Raw genomic sequence first — 18,326 nt, 5'->3', positions numbered from 1 at the left:
CTGTGAATAACAAAACTCAGCTGGCTCTGAGGATTTCAGATGAGGGGCTGGGGATTATATACACCTCTCAGGCAGGATAACAGTTGCTAAGAGATGCATTCTGGTGCCAGACTGCCTGAGTTTGAATCCTGGCTCTCCTACTTTCTAGCTGTGTGACCTTGGGCAGGTTGCTAACCCTTTCTGTGATGCCCTTTCTTCGTTTGCTAAAAAGGAGGTAATAAGGGTACCTGTGAAGATGAACTAAGCTAGTATATATAATGCACTCAGAGCAATTGCCTGACTCATGAGTTCAAATGAGTCCTAAACAAGAGTCAATTATTATTCCTGTGTATAGCTAATACTATTTTTAAACACTTAATATTAGTGACTGACACACAGTAAGTATTTATTATATGGTGAGATGCAGAATTATCTTTCATAGCATCATGGACAGAACAATCATCTAGCCTTTGAATGAATATGGTCAATGATAGATTATTTAACAAGATGACCAATGTCATTATTAATTGGCTTTATTAGAAAAATGTCCTGCTATGGTAACACCTCATAAATATGGAGCATGTATTTGGTGCCAGGCAGGCTCCAAAAGGAGCCAAGCCCTTTACTGACATTAGTATTTTTCAGTCTTACATTCCCCCGTAAAGTAGCTTAGCTTGCTGATATTTTACAAAGATGAACACTAAGGCCTAGAGAGTTTAAATTCTCAGCCCGGGGTCTCACAGCCACTGAATGGCAAGGAGGGGATTAGGCACGGTCATAGCTAGATGCAGGTGCCACCTCGCTTCCTCACTCCCTCATCGTATTCACTCTGCCCTTTTGGGTTTAAGCAACTTAAGTAGAAAACTTCCTTTTCTCTTTATTGTAGAATCAGAATGGTCTCTGCTATACCTCCCAGGATGCTACTGTTACTCAAAATATGTTCATTGCCTAATCATTTCTGTTTTCTAGAGACTTTTCAGGTAGCTAATTGATTCAGAAAAATAGTTACAATAGCCTAGTGTTAAATTTGATTTTGATTTAACATTTATTAATTCAGCCATTAGTTTGCTTTTAAAGGAAAAGACATATCACCAATATGCTTATAATATATAGTCATTACAACTAATTTCCCAAATTATAATCAACGTTCATCACAATTACCAGCATTTTGCATAAATATTGTAATAGCAATGTTATGCATGGTCCCATATCATTAACACCAGACTAAATTTACATGTTGAAATTGGATACAATGTACTATAGGTAATTAATGGGACATTTCTGATGCATAAGTAATTTCAAGTAATGAAATCATTACTATTTTTTACCCTACTTGATTTCTGCAAACTAGCTATGAAAGATTTCATTAGGTGAACTGGAACCATTGACTTCGATGATATTGCTGTACTAAGGCTGTGCTGGAATTAATCTTGTTGCTGAAGTGCAGGAAACACTAACACAAGATTATCACGGGTGATCATAAACTGCCATCAACGGAAGAAATGTTACAGATGCTACCTGTGATGTCTCCCGTTGCTACTGCCACATCCAGGGCAAAGCCAACTGCCCTCGCCTTCACCACTGCAGGTTTCTTGGTCTACCGAACCTTCTACTTAGCCACTGCCGGCTTCTACTCTTCTCTCTGCAGTGATATCTCTTGGTTAAGTTATAAGACATGACATGTTGAGCTTCCTGACCTAGAGTCTTTATTTTAGGTGCACTCAGTCTGCAGGAGTACCTAGTACATGTGAGGAGACACTTTGCTGCCCTGGGAACCCTGCTTCTGGGGCCACTGACTGAGTGGCTAGCTCAGAAGGTGGCACTTTCTTCTCTCATCCTGATTCCTCAAAACCCCTGCTCCCAGATAGCTGGTGATGCCTACCTGGACTTTCCCCCTCTTAAATAAGACAGGTTTTGCCGAGATATAAGTCTATCAATTTAATTGTAATATCTTTTAAACTTTTCTCATCGCCAATGCCTCAATTATAGTTTGGGCTTAAGTTAGCTCCTGTCAGGATTCTTGGAATACAGAGCTGCTAAGTGAAATTCTTCTTTCTAGAAACATAGGCCTGATCCCATGACTTCCCTGCCGAAAATTCCTCAAGGACTCCTCACCTCCCAGAAGAGAATCCAGCCTCCTTAGCATCCTGCCTCAGACAGGTCAGAAGCTGGCCTCTGCCTCCTCATCCAGTCTTCCTTGTTGGCCTTTTCCCTATGTATTCTAACTTCTAGGTGATTTACAAATGTTTTATCTTCGTTCCCAGGCTTCTGCTTCTGACTCACTCCCCATTGCTTCCCATCCTGAGCCCTTACTCTTAACTAGCTCGTGCTTGTCCTTCATACCTAGTTCATCAAATCTATGGGCAGGCTTCCTTGATACATCCCCATGAGTACCTTTCCTTATTGATCCCATTCCATCATCTGCCCTTTATCATGGAACTCACTGAAATTTCTGCTCACATATAAGCTGCACCTCCCCCAAAGTGTATCACTCCCAATTATCTTGATTCCATTATGCATATTAATGATTCTGTAGCCAATTCCAATGTAGTGTGTGTGTGTGTGTGTGTGTGTGTGTGTGTGTGTGTGTGTGTGTATAACTGCCCCACACCACCAAACAATTCTCTGACACCAGCTGGGTATCCTACAATTTAACTCAGCTCTGACCTTTTCTACCTGGAAATACAGCCAGATCCCACAGGTGAAGGGCTCATTCCTACAAGACTGCACTCCCCCACTTCAGATGCCAATTGCAATCCAGACTGTTACCTGTGCTTCTGAATGATGGGGTTTTGAAAAGACAAACAAAATTGACAAACTCTTAGCTAGACTAAGAAAAAAAGAGAAAGGACTCAAATTAATAAAACAATCACAAGTGAAAGAGAAAACATTGCAACTGGTGCCACAAAAATCAAAAGAATCATGAGACTACTATAAACAATTCTACTTCAACGGACTGAATAGCCTAGAAAAAAATGGATAAATTCCTAGAAACATACAACTTACCAAGACTGAATCATAAAGAAATAGAAAGTCTGAACAGACCTATAATGAGGAGATTGAATCACTAATCAAAAGTCTTTCAACAAAAAAAGCCCAGGACCACGTGGCTTCACTGGTAAATTCTGCCAAACATTTAAAGAATACCAATCCTTTCCAAACTCTTACAAAGAATTGCAGAGGAAGGAATATTTCCAAACTCATTTATGAGGTCAGCAGTACCCTGGAACCAAAACTAGATGAAGGTATCACAAGAAAAGAAAACTACAGGCTCATATTCTTGATAAATATACATGCAAAATCCTCAACAAAATTCCAGCAAATTCTAACAGCCCATTAAAAGGATCATACAACATGACCAAGTAATCTTTATCCCTTGGATGGAAAGATGTTTCAACATATAAACACCAATTAATGTGATATCCCACATTAATGGAATAAAGAAGAAAAATCGCATGATCATCTCAATAAATGCAGAAATAGCATTTGACAAAGTTGAATGTTTTTTCATGACAAAAACTCAACAAACTAAGAATAGAAGGAAAGCATCTTCACATAATGAAGGCCATATATGACCAGCCCACAGCTAACAACGTGCTCAATGATTAAAAACTGAGAACTTGCCCTCTGAGGTCAGGAGCAAGGCAAGGATGCCCAATATTGCCACTTCTATTCAACAGAATACTGGAAGTCCTAGCTAGAGAAATTAGGCAAGAAAAAGTAATCAGATGACATGATATTACATATAGAAAATCCTAACAATTACACCAAAAACTGATAGAACTAACAAACAAATTCAGTAAAGTTGCAAGATACAAACTCACATACAAAAATTATTGTGTTTCTATACACCAACAATGAACTACCTGAGATGGAAATTAGGGAAATGATCCCATTTTTAATAGCATCAAAAAAGAATAGAATAAAAACCAAGAATAAACGTAACTAAGGAGGTGAAAAACTTGTATACTAAAAACTGTGAAACACTGATGAAAGAAATTAAAGAAGACACAAACAAATGAAAAGTTCATGAGTTGGAAGGCTTAATATTGTTAAAATATTCGTACTACCCAAAGCTATCTGCAGATTCACTACAACACTATCAAAACCCCAAGTGGTATTTTTTACAGATAGAAAAAAATGCATATGGAACCACAAAAGACCACAGAAATCCAAATCAATACTTGAGAAAGAACAGAGCTGAAGGCATCACAGTTCCTGATTTCAAAGTGTATTACAAAGTTATAGTAATCAAAACAGTATGATACTAGCATAGAGACATATAGACCAATGGTATACAGAATAGGAAGCTTGGAAGTATATCCGTGCATATATGGTCAACTGATCTTTGACAAGGGTGTCAAGAATATACAATGGGGAAAGGGAAGGATAGTCTTTCAACAAATGGTATTAGGGAAACTGGATACCCACACCCAAAAGATTGAAATTCCATCCTTACCTTATCCCATACACAATTATCAATTCAACATGGATTAAAGACTTAAACATAAGACCTGATACTATAAAGCTCCTAAAAGTAAAACCAGGGGAAAAGCTTCATGATATTGGTCTTGGCAATAATTTCATGATATGACTCCAAAAGTTCAGGCAACAAAGAGTAAATAAACAAGTGCTAAACTATTCTGAGCAGCAAAGGAAACAATCAGTGGAATGAAAAAGCAGCCTACAAAATGGGAGAAAATATTTGGAAACCAGGTATCTGATAAAGGGTTATCTCCAAAATATATAAAAAAATTCCTTCATCTCAATAGTAAATATCTAACAACTCAACTTAAAAAATGAGCTGAGGACTTAAATGTGCATTACTCTGAATATATCCAAATGGCCACCAGGTATATGAAAAAATGTGCGACATCCCCAATCATCAGGGAAATAGAAATAAAAACCACAATAAGATAGCACCTCACACTCATCAGGATGGCTATTACCAAATAAATGAAAGATAAAAAGTGTTGAGGGTGTGAGTAAATTGGAACACTTGCACACTGTCGGTGGGAATCAAAACGGTGCAACCACTATGTGGAAAACAGTACGGAGTTTCCTCAAAAAAATTAAAAATAAAAATACCATGTGATCCAGTAATCCCACTTCTGGATAATTATCCAAAAGTATTTGAAATCAAGATCTCAAAGAGATATTAGACCCCCATATTCATTGCAGCTCTATTCACAACAGCTAAGATGTGGAAACAGCATAAATGTCCATAGATGAATGAATGGATAAAGAAAATGTGGTTTATACATGCAATGGAATATACTATTTATCTTTAAAAAGAAAAAAAATCTGCAATACGCAACAACGTGGATGAACCTGAGGACACGCTGAGTCATCAGAGAGAAAAATACTGCGTGATTCCACCTACATGAGGTCTCTAAAATAGTCAAATTCCTAGAATCAAGGAGTGGAATGGTGGTTGCAGGGAGCTGGGGCAGGGAGAAATGGACTAATGGACATAAAGTTTCAGTTAAGCAAAAGGAATAAATCTAGAGATGTGCTGTGCAGCATTGTGCCTATAGTCAACAACATTGTAATACACACAATTTTGTTAAAAAGGTAGATCTGCTCAGTGTTCTACAATAACAGCAACAGCGATAATAATAAAGAAAAAAGTCTCAAAAAGAAAAAAATGTTATTAAACCACCCAAACTCAGATTTTCCCTGTAAATAGAGTAAATCTCTTGCAATGTGTCTAAAGTCAAATCATATATAAAAAAAGGTCTAAGACTTACCTCAAAACTCACAGCTCCATTGTGGTCTGTATCAAACGCATTAAACAGAAAATGCGCGTATGTTGTCGAGTCTGAAATGTTGAAAAGGGAATATCATTAAGGCAGCATGTCAACATCCTACAGAAGACTGGCATAGCATGCCCTAGCCTCCTTCTATTTAGGAAAATTTACTCCATCTCCTCTACTTGTGCTTTCTTCCTGGCTGTGCACCTTTGTTCAGTAGAGGATTATAATTTGAGATTCATGAGGTGAGTTCCTCACACAGAGGCCATTGATGACGTCCGTTCTCTGTAAGGTTGTGGCTGGAAATGCTCTGAGCACCTGGGGGTCTTGGGTGATGCTCTTGGCGCTGCGGTGAGTGATGATACCATAGTGGGTGTGAGGATGAAGTAAGATGCATCTGGAAATTGTTTAGTGCTTGGCAGGGGCTATCTATACAAGGAAAATAGTAAAAATACTAAGAGTGAGGGGTGCCTGGGCGGCTCAGTCATTTGGGCATCTGACTCTTGATTTCTACGTGGGTGGTGATCTCGGAGTCATGGGATCAAGCACCCAGGGGTGCTCAGCACTATCGGGGAATCTGCTTGAGATTCTCTCAGTGTCCCTCTCCCTCTGTCCCTCCCCTGCTCACTCTCTCGCTCTCTAAACTAAATAACTTAATTAAAAACAATACTAATAGTGAGATACACATGAATTGACATTTTTAGTGTTATTATGAATTTGTTCATCGTTTTTACAAGTCAGATAAAGACAGGGACTCAGAGAGGTTAAGAAACTTGCCCAAAGTCACACAGTCAATTAGGAGTAAAGCGAGATATTACTGAGTCCTTCTGACTGGAAAACCAGTCTAGTCCACAGCCAGTGAAGTGGCCTGATGAACTGGGGACAGGAGTGACTTGAGAAGTTTCTATGGCCACGGTGGGAGTGTGGGGTCCTGAGGGTTGCTGGGCCTTGGGAGAGAGTCGCGGGTCTGGGTAACCATGGGCAGTTTGGGACCGGGGTCTGTCCCCAGTGCCTCACAATGCTGCCTCATAACCCCAGGGTATATCTGAGATCCAACACTTCCACTGAACTTGCTTCCAGTGGGTTTTACCATTTTTCCTCTTCTACTTTTTCTCCATGGTCTCCCTTCATCTCTGAGCTTTCTGCTTTTTCATGTTAAAAGTATATTTTTTCTTGCTATTTTCTTTTCTTAGTGCAGTTTTCATTTTTCAGTGCTTCTGTGCTTGACCCTTGATCAAATTTACTTGATTATTTTAGATGTTTCATCTCATGATTTTAGCTTTTTACCTTAACCTTTTAATATTAGAAAAAAAAAACTGTAACCTTTTAGCTCATTGGCTCCAACCTTTTATCTTCTGTTTAAAATCTCTTCTATTTTATAACTTTTAACCTTTATTTTTTATTGGGATTGAACAAAACTTTTATTCACCTTTTACTTTATAAGTTGCTTTTTTTAAAGGCTGTCAAGAAACTAAGTCACAGTAGCAGGAGAAGAGAATCGCCCTCCCCAAATAAGGGAGGTCAGAGGTCATAAAAACTTCCCTCTCACCTCTCAGGCACCTATGGCCCACTTATGGATAGTTTTTCCTGAATGATTCACCCCAGTGGTAAATGCTATTTAAGGCCATATATTTCACACGGTAGACTGTACACTCAGTTTCTCAAAATGATGGTGGCATTGTCTTTTACCTCTCACCTTTAAATATGATATATGAAACCACTTATTTTTAAACATATGAATTATTGGGGAGCCTGGGTGGCTCAGTCGTTGAGCGTCTGCCTTCAGCTCAGGGCGTGATCCCCGTGTTCCGGGATCGAGCCCCACATCGGACTCCTCTGCTGGGAGCCTGCTTCTTCCTCTCCCACTCCCCCTGCTTGTGTTCCCTCTCTCGCTGGCTGTCTGTCTCTCTGTCAAATAAATAAATAAAGTCTTTAAAAAAATAAATAAATAAATAAACATATGAATTATTAACACTGTTCTCTATGAACTAAACAGGGACCACAGTTGGGTCTAAATAATATGTCCCATAAATGTATCTAGAGTGAATGTCCACACAGTATTGATGAGTTGCAGAAAGAAATTCTTTTGAAGATGGGTTATTACCAGGGATTTCATTATAATCAATTTAGTGCCATTCTTGGGAAGCTCCATTATAGAGTTGTCAAGAATTGGCAGCCTGTTTTTACTCACAAAGTTGTTTTGCTCTCAACAGTGCAGTTACACAGACTTCTTGAACTATTTAGTGCCCTATGGTGATAGGAGTTGACAGGTGGTATGTTAAACTTATTTTCTGAGGGAGAAAAAAAGAGATTTTGCATATTTTATAATGAGCTTCATTAAGCAGGTCTCTTGGTATCCTATCAGACAATCAGGGTACCTTAGCAAGCAGGACTCAACATGAATAATGGCTCAGAACAAACAATGTTGGCAATTTTTTTTTAAATTAAAAAAAAATAAGCTAACATGAACATACAGTAATTAGCTTTCTTTTTCAATGAGGTCACTCTTGCTTTAGAGCTTGACACGTAGGACAGACACTCTCAGGGTTTGCCCTGATGTGGTATAGAGGACTCCTTGTTCCTATAAATGTACCTTGGCAATTCCCCTGGAATTTAAACCAGTTTTCCAACCCAGATATACTGTGCGGACAGCAGTTGTTACTAGTGGTAGTGAAGTTAGACTGCCTGGGTTTGAATTTCAGCTCTCCCAAACATCAACTGCATGGCTTTGGGAAAGTTATTTAACCTCTCTGGGACTCAGTTTCCTCATCTACAAAATAACAACACCAGTGTGTACTTCATAGGGTCATCCTAAAAAGATTAAATGAGATACTAATATGCAAAGTGCTTAGAATAGTGCTAAGGACATTTTAATGTTCAATAAATATTATCTATTATAATTATTGTTTCACAGACAACCACCTTAAAGAAATGTGAGTAAGTTTTTTACAGATATAATACATTTCCACCTGAAAAAGTTCCTGGTTTTTTTTTTGTTTGTTTGTTTTGTTTTGTTTGTGAAATCTCTATTGTGTGTCTAGGTGACTGGAGTTCTAATTTGATGCCACTTTCTGCTCCATAAAGACCAGTAGAATCGTGTCATGAATGGTCATTGTGGATTCTGCTGGAGTTCAGATTTTTTTCTGACAGGCATCTGGAGACTGTGAAAATTTCTGAAGAAAGGAAGTGATGTTCTGAGCTTTGACTGGATGAGAGGAAGGAGCTAGGGCACTGGAAGTATCTGGCTGGGCACAGAGGTAGATACATGAAGAAAAGGGAAACTGTCCACAAAAGCATCTTTGGTCAGGTTTCATCTGATGGTTGTTCTCTTTAGATACTCAATAAATATTCACTAAGACAATGAAAAACTGGCATCCCGGATTCTAGATTTCAGTACAGCTGGGAGCTCAAAAGATAGAACGTTGATCTCTCTTCTCTCCACATGACCTTATGGTCTTCTTTGACCATGTTTCCTTACACATAGCAAAAACAGTTCCTGAGTTTGACATGTTGAGATTGCCTCAGTTTCTTACAATCTTCCTTGTGAAGTAGAAAATTAAATGTGGAAGTTTTATTGTTGGGGGACAAAATTTATGGATACTTAGGATAGGAAGGGATCTTGGATACCATTTAGTTGTTTATCTACATTTAACAAAGGTAAAAAATGGTTGCAGGTACCTTAAGGGACTACGCTAAGATTACCTAGTTGGTTAATGATAGAGTTGGTAATGCCATTCCAACACCAACTCCTAGAAATAAAGGGTGTGTAAGGAGTAGAAAGAAAACTGAGGACTCTTTGTTTCACATTTTATAGATGTTATAGAAGTATTGCTCCACAATTTACAGAAGAACAACCTGAGGCCCACAGAAATACACCATTTGAGTCACAGGACTTGGTGGTGACGCAGTCTATCCACAAACCCAGGACTCAACTTAGTCCAATGAATTTAACCCAATTATTTCCAACCCACACTGATAATGCGAACGAACCCCTTGACTGAAAAAGCTACCAATGCACATAAATTTCAGAGAATTTGAACAAATACACTTGATTATCATAATCCAGGTCTGTGGATTGAAATCAGTTTGGCTGATTTTTTTCTTCCTACCACAAATCCCTACTCCCACTTGAATTCAAGCACAAGGTACAGAATTAGTTTAATGCATTTGAATATGCAATTCAAAACACTCTTGCTATGGTAAGGCAGGCTTGTATACATGAATAATAGTTTCTATTTGATAAGGCCTCTATAAATCACCCTGAAAATCCTTCGAAATATTGTCCTAGGACAAGAAGGATATTCTGTAGGTAGTGTTATTAAAAAACTCTTTATGCCGTTGACCCCATCCAAGTGCCTCAAATGTCTTACACGCAGTGATGGCTCAATGGGTATTTGTTGACTTAGTCTTCCGACTGGAGCTAATTCATCTGTTCCATTCATAGCGAGCAGGTGCCTGGCGCAGCCAAAGTAAGTGTTTGCACTTACTTTTGATCCCTACAACTTGAGCAAGAGGAGCCCAGGAAAGTGCAATTTTCATGAGCTTTTAAAATGCTCAGTGAACTAAGAGTGTCCATGCTAAAGTTTCTGCTGTATGTGGAGTTGAAAAAATCATTGCTGGAATGATCCTGGGAAGGGTACCAACCAGCCATCCAATTCTTCTCAGCTGGTTTTCTAGCAGGCATACTTTATCCCCCACGAACAAGAAGCTTCTGCTCAATCCTCTTATGCTGACATCCAGAACACCAAACAGGTTGTGCTTGGTAAACCATCTGGCTAAGCAGTAGAGAAAACTAAGAGCCTGACACAATACAAATTGCAGGAACTTCTGTAGAGAAGACAAAGTATTTTCCTAGTGGAAATGGTGAGACGTGGTGATTTATGGACCCATCATTGTTCATGCTCATAATGAGAAGCCTGTTGCTTTCAGATCTAAATAAATGGCTCCACAGAAGCGTGAGCACGGCCACGACAAGAATTTGCCTCTCATCAGAGATTATGTTCTTCCTTAGGACATTTCCCCCTTTCTAGCAGCACTATAAGATACAATTTGCATGTGCCATATTAATTTTTTAAACTGCGAGTCATCATTCTTTAAAATGTCATTTCCTTCAATATTGCCCAGTACTTTTAGATTTATCCGTTCAATTAACATGAATAATCAAAGAATTTTTAAGAAAGCAAGAGCGATTTTTTTCCCCTCAAATCCCATTGGATTTTGCAACAAGAATCATTTGCAAAGAATTGTGCCTAAGTAGATGTTCTCTAATGTCAAAATGCTATTTTTCAAATAAAGATGAATTGTTAATGTGGAGCTGTATCCCATTTGTAGCATGCAATAACTTTCACTTGAGATAATAGAAGAATAACTTAAAGACTTCCATTTGTGCTAGATGCTTTGATATTACTGTTAATCAGTATGATGACAGATACTTAGCTATATTGTAAACATGATTTTTCTTCAGAAATGCCATGCTTTTTCAATAATTTAGAAATAGATGAGTTAATCAAATGATATCCCAAATTCTTTATTAAGGCAGACAATGGAGCCATTACAATCTGGGCATCAGGCCTTATGTCCAATAGCTGTCCCGGGGCTGTTAGTAATGAGATGGGGGGTGGGGGAATTGTCACCCACGAGATATCCAGATTCATGAAATAATGGGTCACCTTGTGTTTTCTCAGAATTCTAACTTAATTCTTTTTAAAAAAATTAATTCTTTAATTCCTTTTAAATGTCATCGTAAATGAAAATGTCTATTTTGACAATTCATGCACGGAATTGTCTTCAGCCCACTGAAATATCTAAAACCAAATGGATTGAAAACCAAAAGAGAAACTAATTTTGTCTGAAACTAATATTTAAGTGTTGCATACTTTCAAAACGCCTTTTGGAGACATTATTTCATTGTACTGTCCCAGCCACCATGCGAGCTATGTGTCATTGCGTTCCTTCCTGCTTTCTCTCATTTATACAGTACAATTGAGGATCGAGTCCAATTACTCGATCAGTGACTCTTCCACCACCTGTGCACACAGCAGTGAACAACACACGAAACCCTCTGGTCCCTGGGAGAAAACATTCTAGTGAGGAAAGAGACAATAAACAACAACAAAAACAGGTGAAATATGTATTATTAGGTGCTCTTGAGTGCTGAATAGAAACATAAAGCTGGCTGGGGACAATCTAAGGGGTTGCTGTGTAAGATGATGGGGGGAGCCTTGCTGAGAAAGTGGCATCTGAATAGGAGTCAAGGTGGTGGGATATTGAGATGGATATTTGGGAGAACAAGAATCCCAGGGAGAGGGAATGACAGGTTCAAAGACCCTGAGCAGCAGCCTGACTGGTGTGCCTGAGGACTTACAAGGAGGTGGGCATGGCTGGACCATAGTGAGCCAAAGGGGCAGGGGGGTGGAGGGGGAGGAGACAGGGAATAGGAGACCAGGTTTACAGCTCTCTATCCAGGTGTGGCTCAGACTCTGATGCAATGGAAGGTTCTCAGTAGAGCACTGACTGACAGGAGCTGGCTTACACCGGACAGGATTACTCTGAAGAAAGCACGCTAGGGGAAGAGTCCGAATCAGAGACTAGTTTAGAGACTGCTGTAGTTACGTGAGAGGATGGGAGCTCCTTTCAGTGGGAGGCGGTCAAAGATAATAGGGAAACTGAGCTTCTCCGCACCTTGGTTTCCACATTCATTAAAAAGGGAGAGTCACAGCTCGGACAGCTGGGAGGTGAGGGGTAGTGTGTGCCAGGCTCAGGCACATACTCCATGTGTCAGGAGTGGCGGCTACTTCAGCTGAGGTCAGTTCGTCTGCATGGCTTCCTTTTTATGTCTGCCCTGGGCTTCAGCTGGTCTAGTTGTGCCTGTCCAGGGCTTTCGTTAATGCTATGATTTAAACCCCTATCTTCCCACTTAATGCCTTATTTCAACATTGCCCATCTGTGGCACTCAACTGGAACATTCTTTTGGGCAGGTACCATATCTTCTTCTTACATTATCAGCACCTGACACATAGCTGGGCACACAGTAGACTGTATTTGAGCTGGGCCTCCTGTTGAATGATTGAAAGAGAACCTATAAGGTTCAGGGGCAAATAGATCTCTTCACTCATCTCTAACAAGTATTTGTTATCATTATGCTTTCCTGGTTTCCTTTACAATTAAATTAATATTTAGAGTGGTATTAACTTTCTCAGATGTGGGGGCAGAGGTGATAGCAAGAAGTCCCAAAAGAGAAAGCAGAAAGAACACTAGGTGAGGCTCTAGAAAAATGTAGGTTCTAAGCCATTATCTGCCATTTTGTGGATACATGACCCTGAGCAAACCTTTTAACTTCTCTAAAGCCCAGATTTCACATCTGAAAATTGACGATAATTATATTTGTCCTCATTTGAGAGTGGGGAGAACCAAATGATACCTACAGTGCGTGCTAAAGAGCTTTGGGGCATATCCCGGACTGAGCCATCATCGTCCAAAGGCGCTGTGCGTTTGAGAGCCGTAGTACGAGATATGCAGTAATACTGCTTCTTGTATTCCGCTGAAGGAGAAATCCTGGCTATCTGACAATTTGCAAGGAGCTCACTTTTATGATATGTTGGAAATTATATGCACTTGCATGCTGTGTATTAATTCTTCTACATAACGATTAAAAATGTAGAATCATGCCATAAAAGATTAAGCCAAACTCAAGATTGCAAGCATAATTCTAACGGAGAGTACGTTCACAAGTCCACCAGTGCACTTACCTCCCTGTGGAAAGAACTGTGAGTAAATCTCTTTGAAGGTTTCTTCATTAACAACACCACTGGGACATTCCTAAAGAAAGTGGTAGAGAAGCAATATGAGCAAAGTGTTCATAAAACTGCTTTTTTGCACATTTTGAAACAGAGCTGTCTACTGTGCAAAGCTGCACCAAGGAAAGTGAACCATCCATCCATTTTTCAAAGAGAATAAAACACACAATAAACTCTTCTTTGTTCTAGTTCCCACAGAATGAAAAAAAAAATTGCAGATGTAAAAATCTTTGCATATTATAAATATTAAAGCTGGTTTGACACATGAAAAACCACACTGCCACTTTTAAGAACACAAATGTTTATTATCAACAAAGTAAGAGGAAATTACATTGTTTTTCATATGGCAATGGTATTGCAAGATGCTTTTCACGCGCTCCCTGCTGGATCTTGGTGCCATATCCCTCTAACAATTTGCTGGACCCACATTATCTTTAGTTCAGTGAGAAAATGGTGTGCTCCATCTGGGAGTGGCCCCAGCAGGAAGAGTTACTAATTTCTTAACAGTTTGTTCAGGATTGCAAAATAGCATGGTCTGTAACGAGTGACCTTGAGTGAGATAGAACCACGAGATTTTTTTTTAACTTTTGGAGAGGAGGCTCTGAAAAGAAAGTGGCCTGAACGTAAAGAATTCTCATTTTTTTCTATGGGCGGAGTTATTTTTTAAGGCTGATGGATACTGACCTTGGGAACTCCACTAATATCGGACCACTGACCTGGTGGGACAGAGGGCAAGGCTACCCGTCCCAGAGTGGATTGAGCATTTTCTACAAAAGGAACTGAAATCTAAAATGTTCGAAGAAGTCTGTCTTGGTACTGAAAATGAGGACTAAGTAAGAGAATCATAGGCAAAGATGAGAGCAAAACTTCCTCCACTTTCTGGAGTTAAAGAATGGTCTGGTCAGGAGTCTGAGGTATAGAGACTCCTGGAGCAATGGAGACTGACAATCACATATAGTCACATGTGGGGTATTAATTGCAGGTTGACTGGGGGGAGGTGATAAGCTCTGTCGGTCTTTTTGAGGGGCTCCTCATGAACAAACAGTCCCACCTTACCTGCCACCCCCTGCCTTAGTTGTCATGGTTCTCCCACGCTGCCTGGCCCTCCCCAGGATTCACTGGGGAGCATCAGGGGTGCGCTAACTTCCCTGCCCTGAGAAACAAACATTCTGTGTACTTTCAATTTGACATGTGTTCCTGGCATCTTAAAAAATCGTCTGATGTGGTGTCTCTTAACCCTTAAAATCATTGCCCCTCATGAATGAACTTGATTTATTGACTTGAACTTTCTTTATTCCAATGAGTCAGTTACAACTATAAGGTGACTTACATGAGAAGTTTTCTATTTTCCCACTCATTGGCTTGAAAGGTAGGACCTTTGATATATAAACACAATTTAAAATAATGGCTTCAATGTGAACTTGTGTTTACAGAGCTTGTCAATGTGTATTTCTCCCATTTGATCATTATAATCGACCTATGACTGAGGGGTCTATATTCACTGAGGCAGAACTGGAGGGTCTGTGGTCATGTTCTAGCCAATGGAGAGCTGGAATGTGGGCTTGAGACTCTCCAGATCACCACAAGGTTTGGGATTAGATGACCCTTGTAAAAATAATGACCCAAGGACCTAAGAGTATTGGAGCAAAGAAAAGGCAATCAAAAACAAATGAGAAGAAAAGCAAGCAAGCAAACTATTATAGTTAATTTTATGTGTGAATTTCTCTGGGCCACGATGCCCAAGTGTTTGGTCAAACATTATTCTGGATGTTTCTGTGAGGGAATTTTTGATGAGATTTACATTTAAATCAACAACGTTTGAGTAAAGTTGATTGTCCTCCATAATTTGGGTCGGCCTCATCTAATCAGTTGAAGATCTAAATAGAAGAAAGGTTAATCTCCCCTGAGCAATAGGGAATCCCCCAACACACTACCTTCTGACCCAATCTGCAACATTGGCTTTTCTTGGTTCTATGGAAGATGGTCTTTGGACTCCAACTACAACTTTTTCCTGAGTCTCCAGCTTATCTGTTTCCCCCATCAGATTTTGAACTGGCTAAACCTCCACAATCATGTAAGCCAATTACTTAAAATAAATCTCTTTCTGTACATAGATACATCTCTTGGTTCAGTTTCTCCAGAGAATCCTAAGATATAAAGGATAAACAATCACCAGCTATAACCTCAAAAGGAGAAAAAGATGGCATGTATCTAGCTAATCACTCAAAAGTTTTGACTAAATGACCCTTAGTTGGCAGCAACAGAACCAATTTTAAGCTCAGATAAGTACTTGTAGTTGAGCCCTCTGACACATGGAAATTGTGATTTATTGACTATTTAACTCTGAGCCATCTGCTTGGGATAGCAAGAAGAGAGCAATTAGATGACTCTGCCATCAGGTGTGAAAGGTCAAGCTGGAAACCTACCTGGGAGGTAAAATGACTCTTGCAAGAGGTGAAGATGGGAAGTAAAGGGACATCTTTCCTCAGCAAACTTGTCAGCTGCTTTTGATCTCTAGCCATGTTTGATAGCTACATCTTATAATGTGAAATGAAATTTAGAAAGAGACTGTCTCAGATGTGTTTGTTTTATGTCCAATCACATGTCTGTGTCAGGCAAAACCCTCTCTGCCATCTGGAAGCTCCTGGCCAAGTTTTAGGTGGTCAGTCTTACCAGGTGAATTTGTCTTTACCCATCTTGCATTCATTACATTAATTTACATCTTTAACCGATACATATTGTATGCTTATTATTCTAGAACTTTTCAAGAAAGTGGGGCAGCAGCAATAAACCTATCAAAGGTCTTGCCCTCATAGGGCCTATATCCAAATAGAAGAAGAAAGTTCAGCAGTAAGTCAAAAGAGATAAAAGTAAGTCCAGAGAGTGATGATTTTTTGTTTATTCTAGAGTTCTTATGGAAAAGCAATGCATTTTACTACCTTCAGGTGAGAAAAATGAACCAAATTCTGTAGGACTCTAGTGATTTATGAAATGGTACAAATGGTCTATTATCTAAGTTTTCCCTCACCTATTTTGTGGAATGGTATCTCCACCTCTCCATCAAGAATGGATTTGATCAAGCTGCGTATACAGCTAAATGTGCACCCTCAACAATGTAGCTGTATTAGGTTAACTCTTGCTGCAGTAACAGTAGCAAACAAGCGCCCCAATACATAACAAGTTTAAAAGAATGTAGTATATTTCTTGTTCATCTAACCATCTAACATGATGGCTTTTCGCAGAGTCTTTAAGGGCCTGAGGCTAATGGAAGCTTGGCCATCATAGGGTGGCTTCTAAAGTCTCTGCGATAGTCTCATCCAGAAGGAGAAAAGGACCATTGAGGAGTGTCTGTGAGAGGTGTTTATGGGTCAGGTCTTGAAGTGCGAAGTACCACATAATTTCCACTCTCATTTTGTTGGTTAGAAATCATTTAATACGTCACCCCCAAACAACGAGAGGAGCCTTGTGTGCCCAGGAAGAAGATGGGACCACGGATCTGGTGAATGGTTAGCACTGTCTGTCTCAGAGGCTTATTTGAAAGATTCTCCAAGTGTCTGTGCTCTGAAACAGTTCTCCCACTGATGCTTTAACATGACCATCATCAAATCACTCAGCAGTATCAATTCCCCTGGTGACATTAAGGGTGATATTTTTAAATAAGCACCTTTAGTAAGTTCTATGCATCTAAGTATGGATTTGTTCATCAGGCTCTCTTCACTCTAAGAGAAAGGATTCAAGAGGTAGTAGAATTCTTAGGTTTAGGGCAAGTGAGGAAAGCCTCACTCATCCATTTTGAGAAGTTATTATAATCTTCTGTAAGCCCCATGGCTTCCATATTATATTTTCTAATGACTTTTTGTCTGATTATTAAAAAATGATTATTCTGCAAAAATTTGCTACCTATAGGAAAGGATAAGGAAGGGGACTTGGGTGGCTCAGTCAGCCAAGCATCTGCCTTTGGCTCAGGTCATGATCTCAGGGTCCCGGGGTCCAGCTCAGTGTCTGGCTCCTTGCTCAGTGGAGAATCTGGTTATCTCTCTGCCCCTCCCCCAACTTGGCACACGTGCCGAGCTCTCTCTCTCTCTTTCTCATGAATAAATAAAATCTTAAAAAAAAAGGAACAAGGAAATAAAAATTGCCCATAATTATACTACTGTAAAGCTATTTTGGTAATTTATCTAAGCATATTAATATAAAATTGGACAAAATTTTTATATGAATTTGATACAATTTGATATGAATTAAATTGGGATAATACAATAATTTTGCATCTTATTGTTTTGAGGTGTCTTATTATTTTTTAACTTAACAATACATCCGGAACATTTTTCATATCATTATTTTTAATAGCGGCCTAATTATGTGCCCATTGAATTTATCATATTGTTGGATATTGAGGGGATTTCAGCACTGGAGACTACATAGGAATAGGATGTAATTAATAGGCCAGCATATACATATGATCACATGTGGGGTTCTTTCTTTGTGACTAACCCAGAAGGAGAATCACAAGACCAAAAGGTTTAAGTGGTCTTAAGGTTCTTCACACACACGGCTGCACTGCTTTCCAGAAAGGCTGTACCAGTGTGTACCCCTGCCGCATGTTTTTGAGAAAGCTTCCATCTAGATGGGCTGCTGGCCAGAATCACATGGGGATTTGACACGCACCAGATCCCATGAACAAACAGCAATAATTTGCTTCCCTCATGAATCTAATCATCATTCTGAAAATTACCAGGGGCATCAAGGCATTTGCACAGATCCCTCCAAGGGATAAAGTGATGTGTGTGTTTTTCAT

The 18,326-nt window shown here is 39.4% G+C and overlaps 1 protein-coding gene across 1 annotated transcript in view; it reads right to left on the bottom strand.

Moving 5' to 3' along the window:
- KCNIP4 (potassium voltage-gated channel interacting protein 4) overlaps positions 1 to 18,326 on the bottom strand; it is a 109,170-nt gene that overhangs the window by 19,076 nt on the left and 71,768 nt on the right. Inside the window, exons 2-3 of the mRNA XM_045771403.2 lie at positions 13,481 to 13,550; positions 5,730 to 5,800 (exon numbers count right to left, since the gene is read on the bottom strand). Of these exons, the coding sequence (XP_045627359.1) occupies positions 5,730 to 5,800; positions 13,481 to 13,550 (141 nt within the window). The remainder of the gene's footprint in view (positions 1 to 5,729; positions 5,801 to 13,480; positions 13,551 to 18,326) is intronic.

This window comes from Ursus americanus, chromosome 8 (genome assembly GCF_024610735.1).
Source record: "Ursus americanus isolate L20-20 chromosome 8, mUrsAme1.1.p, whole genome shotgun sequence".
Classification (NCBI taxonomy): domain Eukaryota; kingdom Metazoa; phylum Chordata; class Mammalia; order Carnivora; family Ursidae; genus Ursus; species Ursus americanus.
Note: the sequence above shows the minus strand (reverse complement) of the source record. Positions and strands in the feature narration are given on the sequence as shown.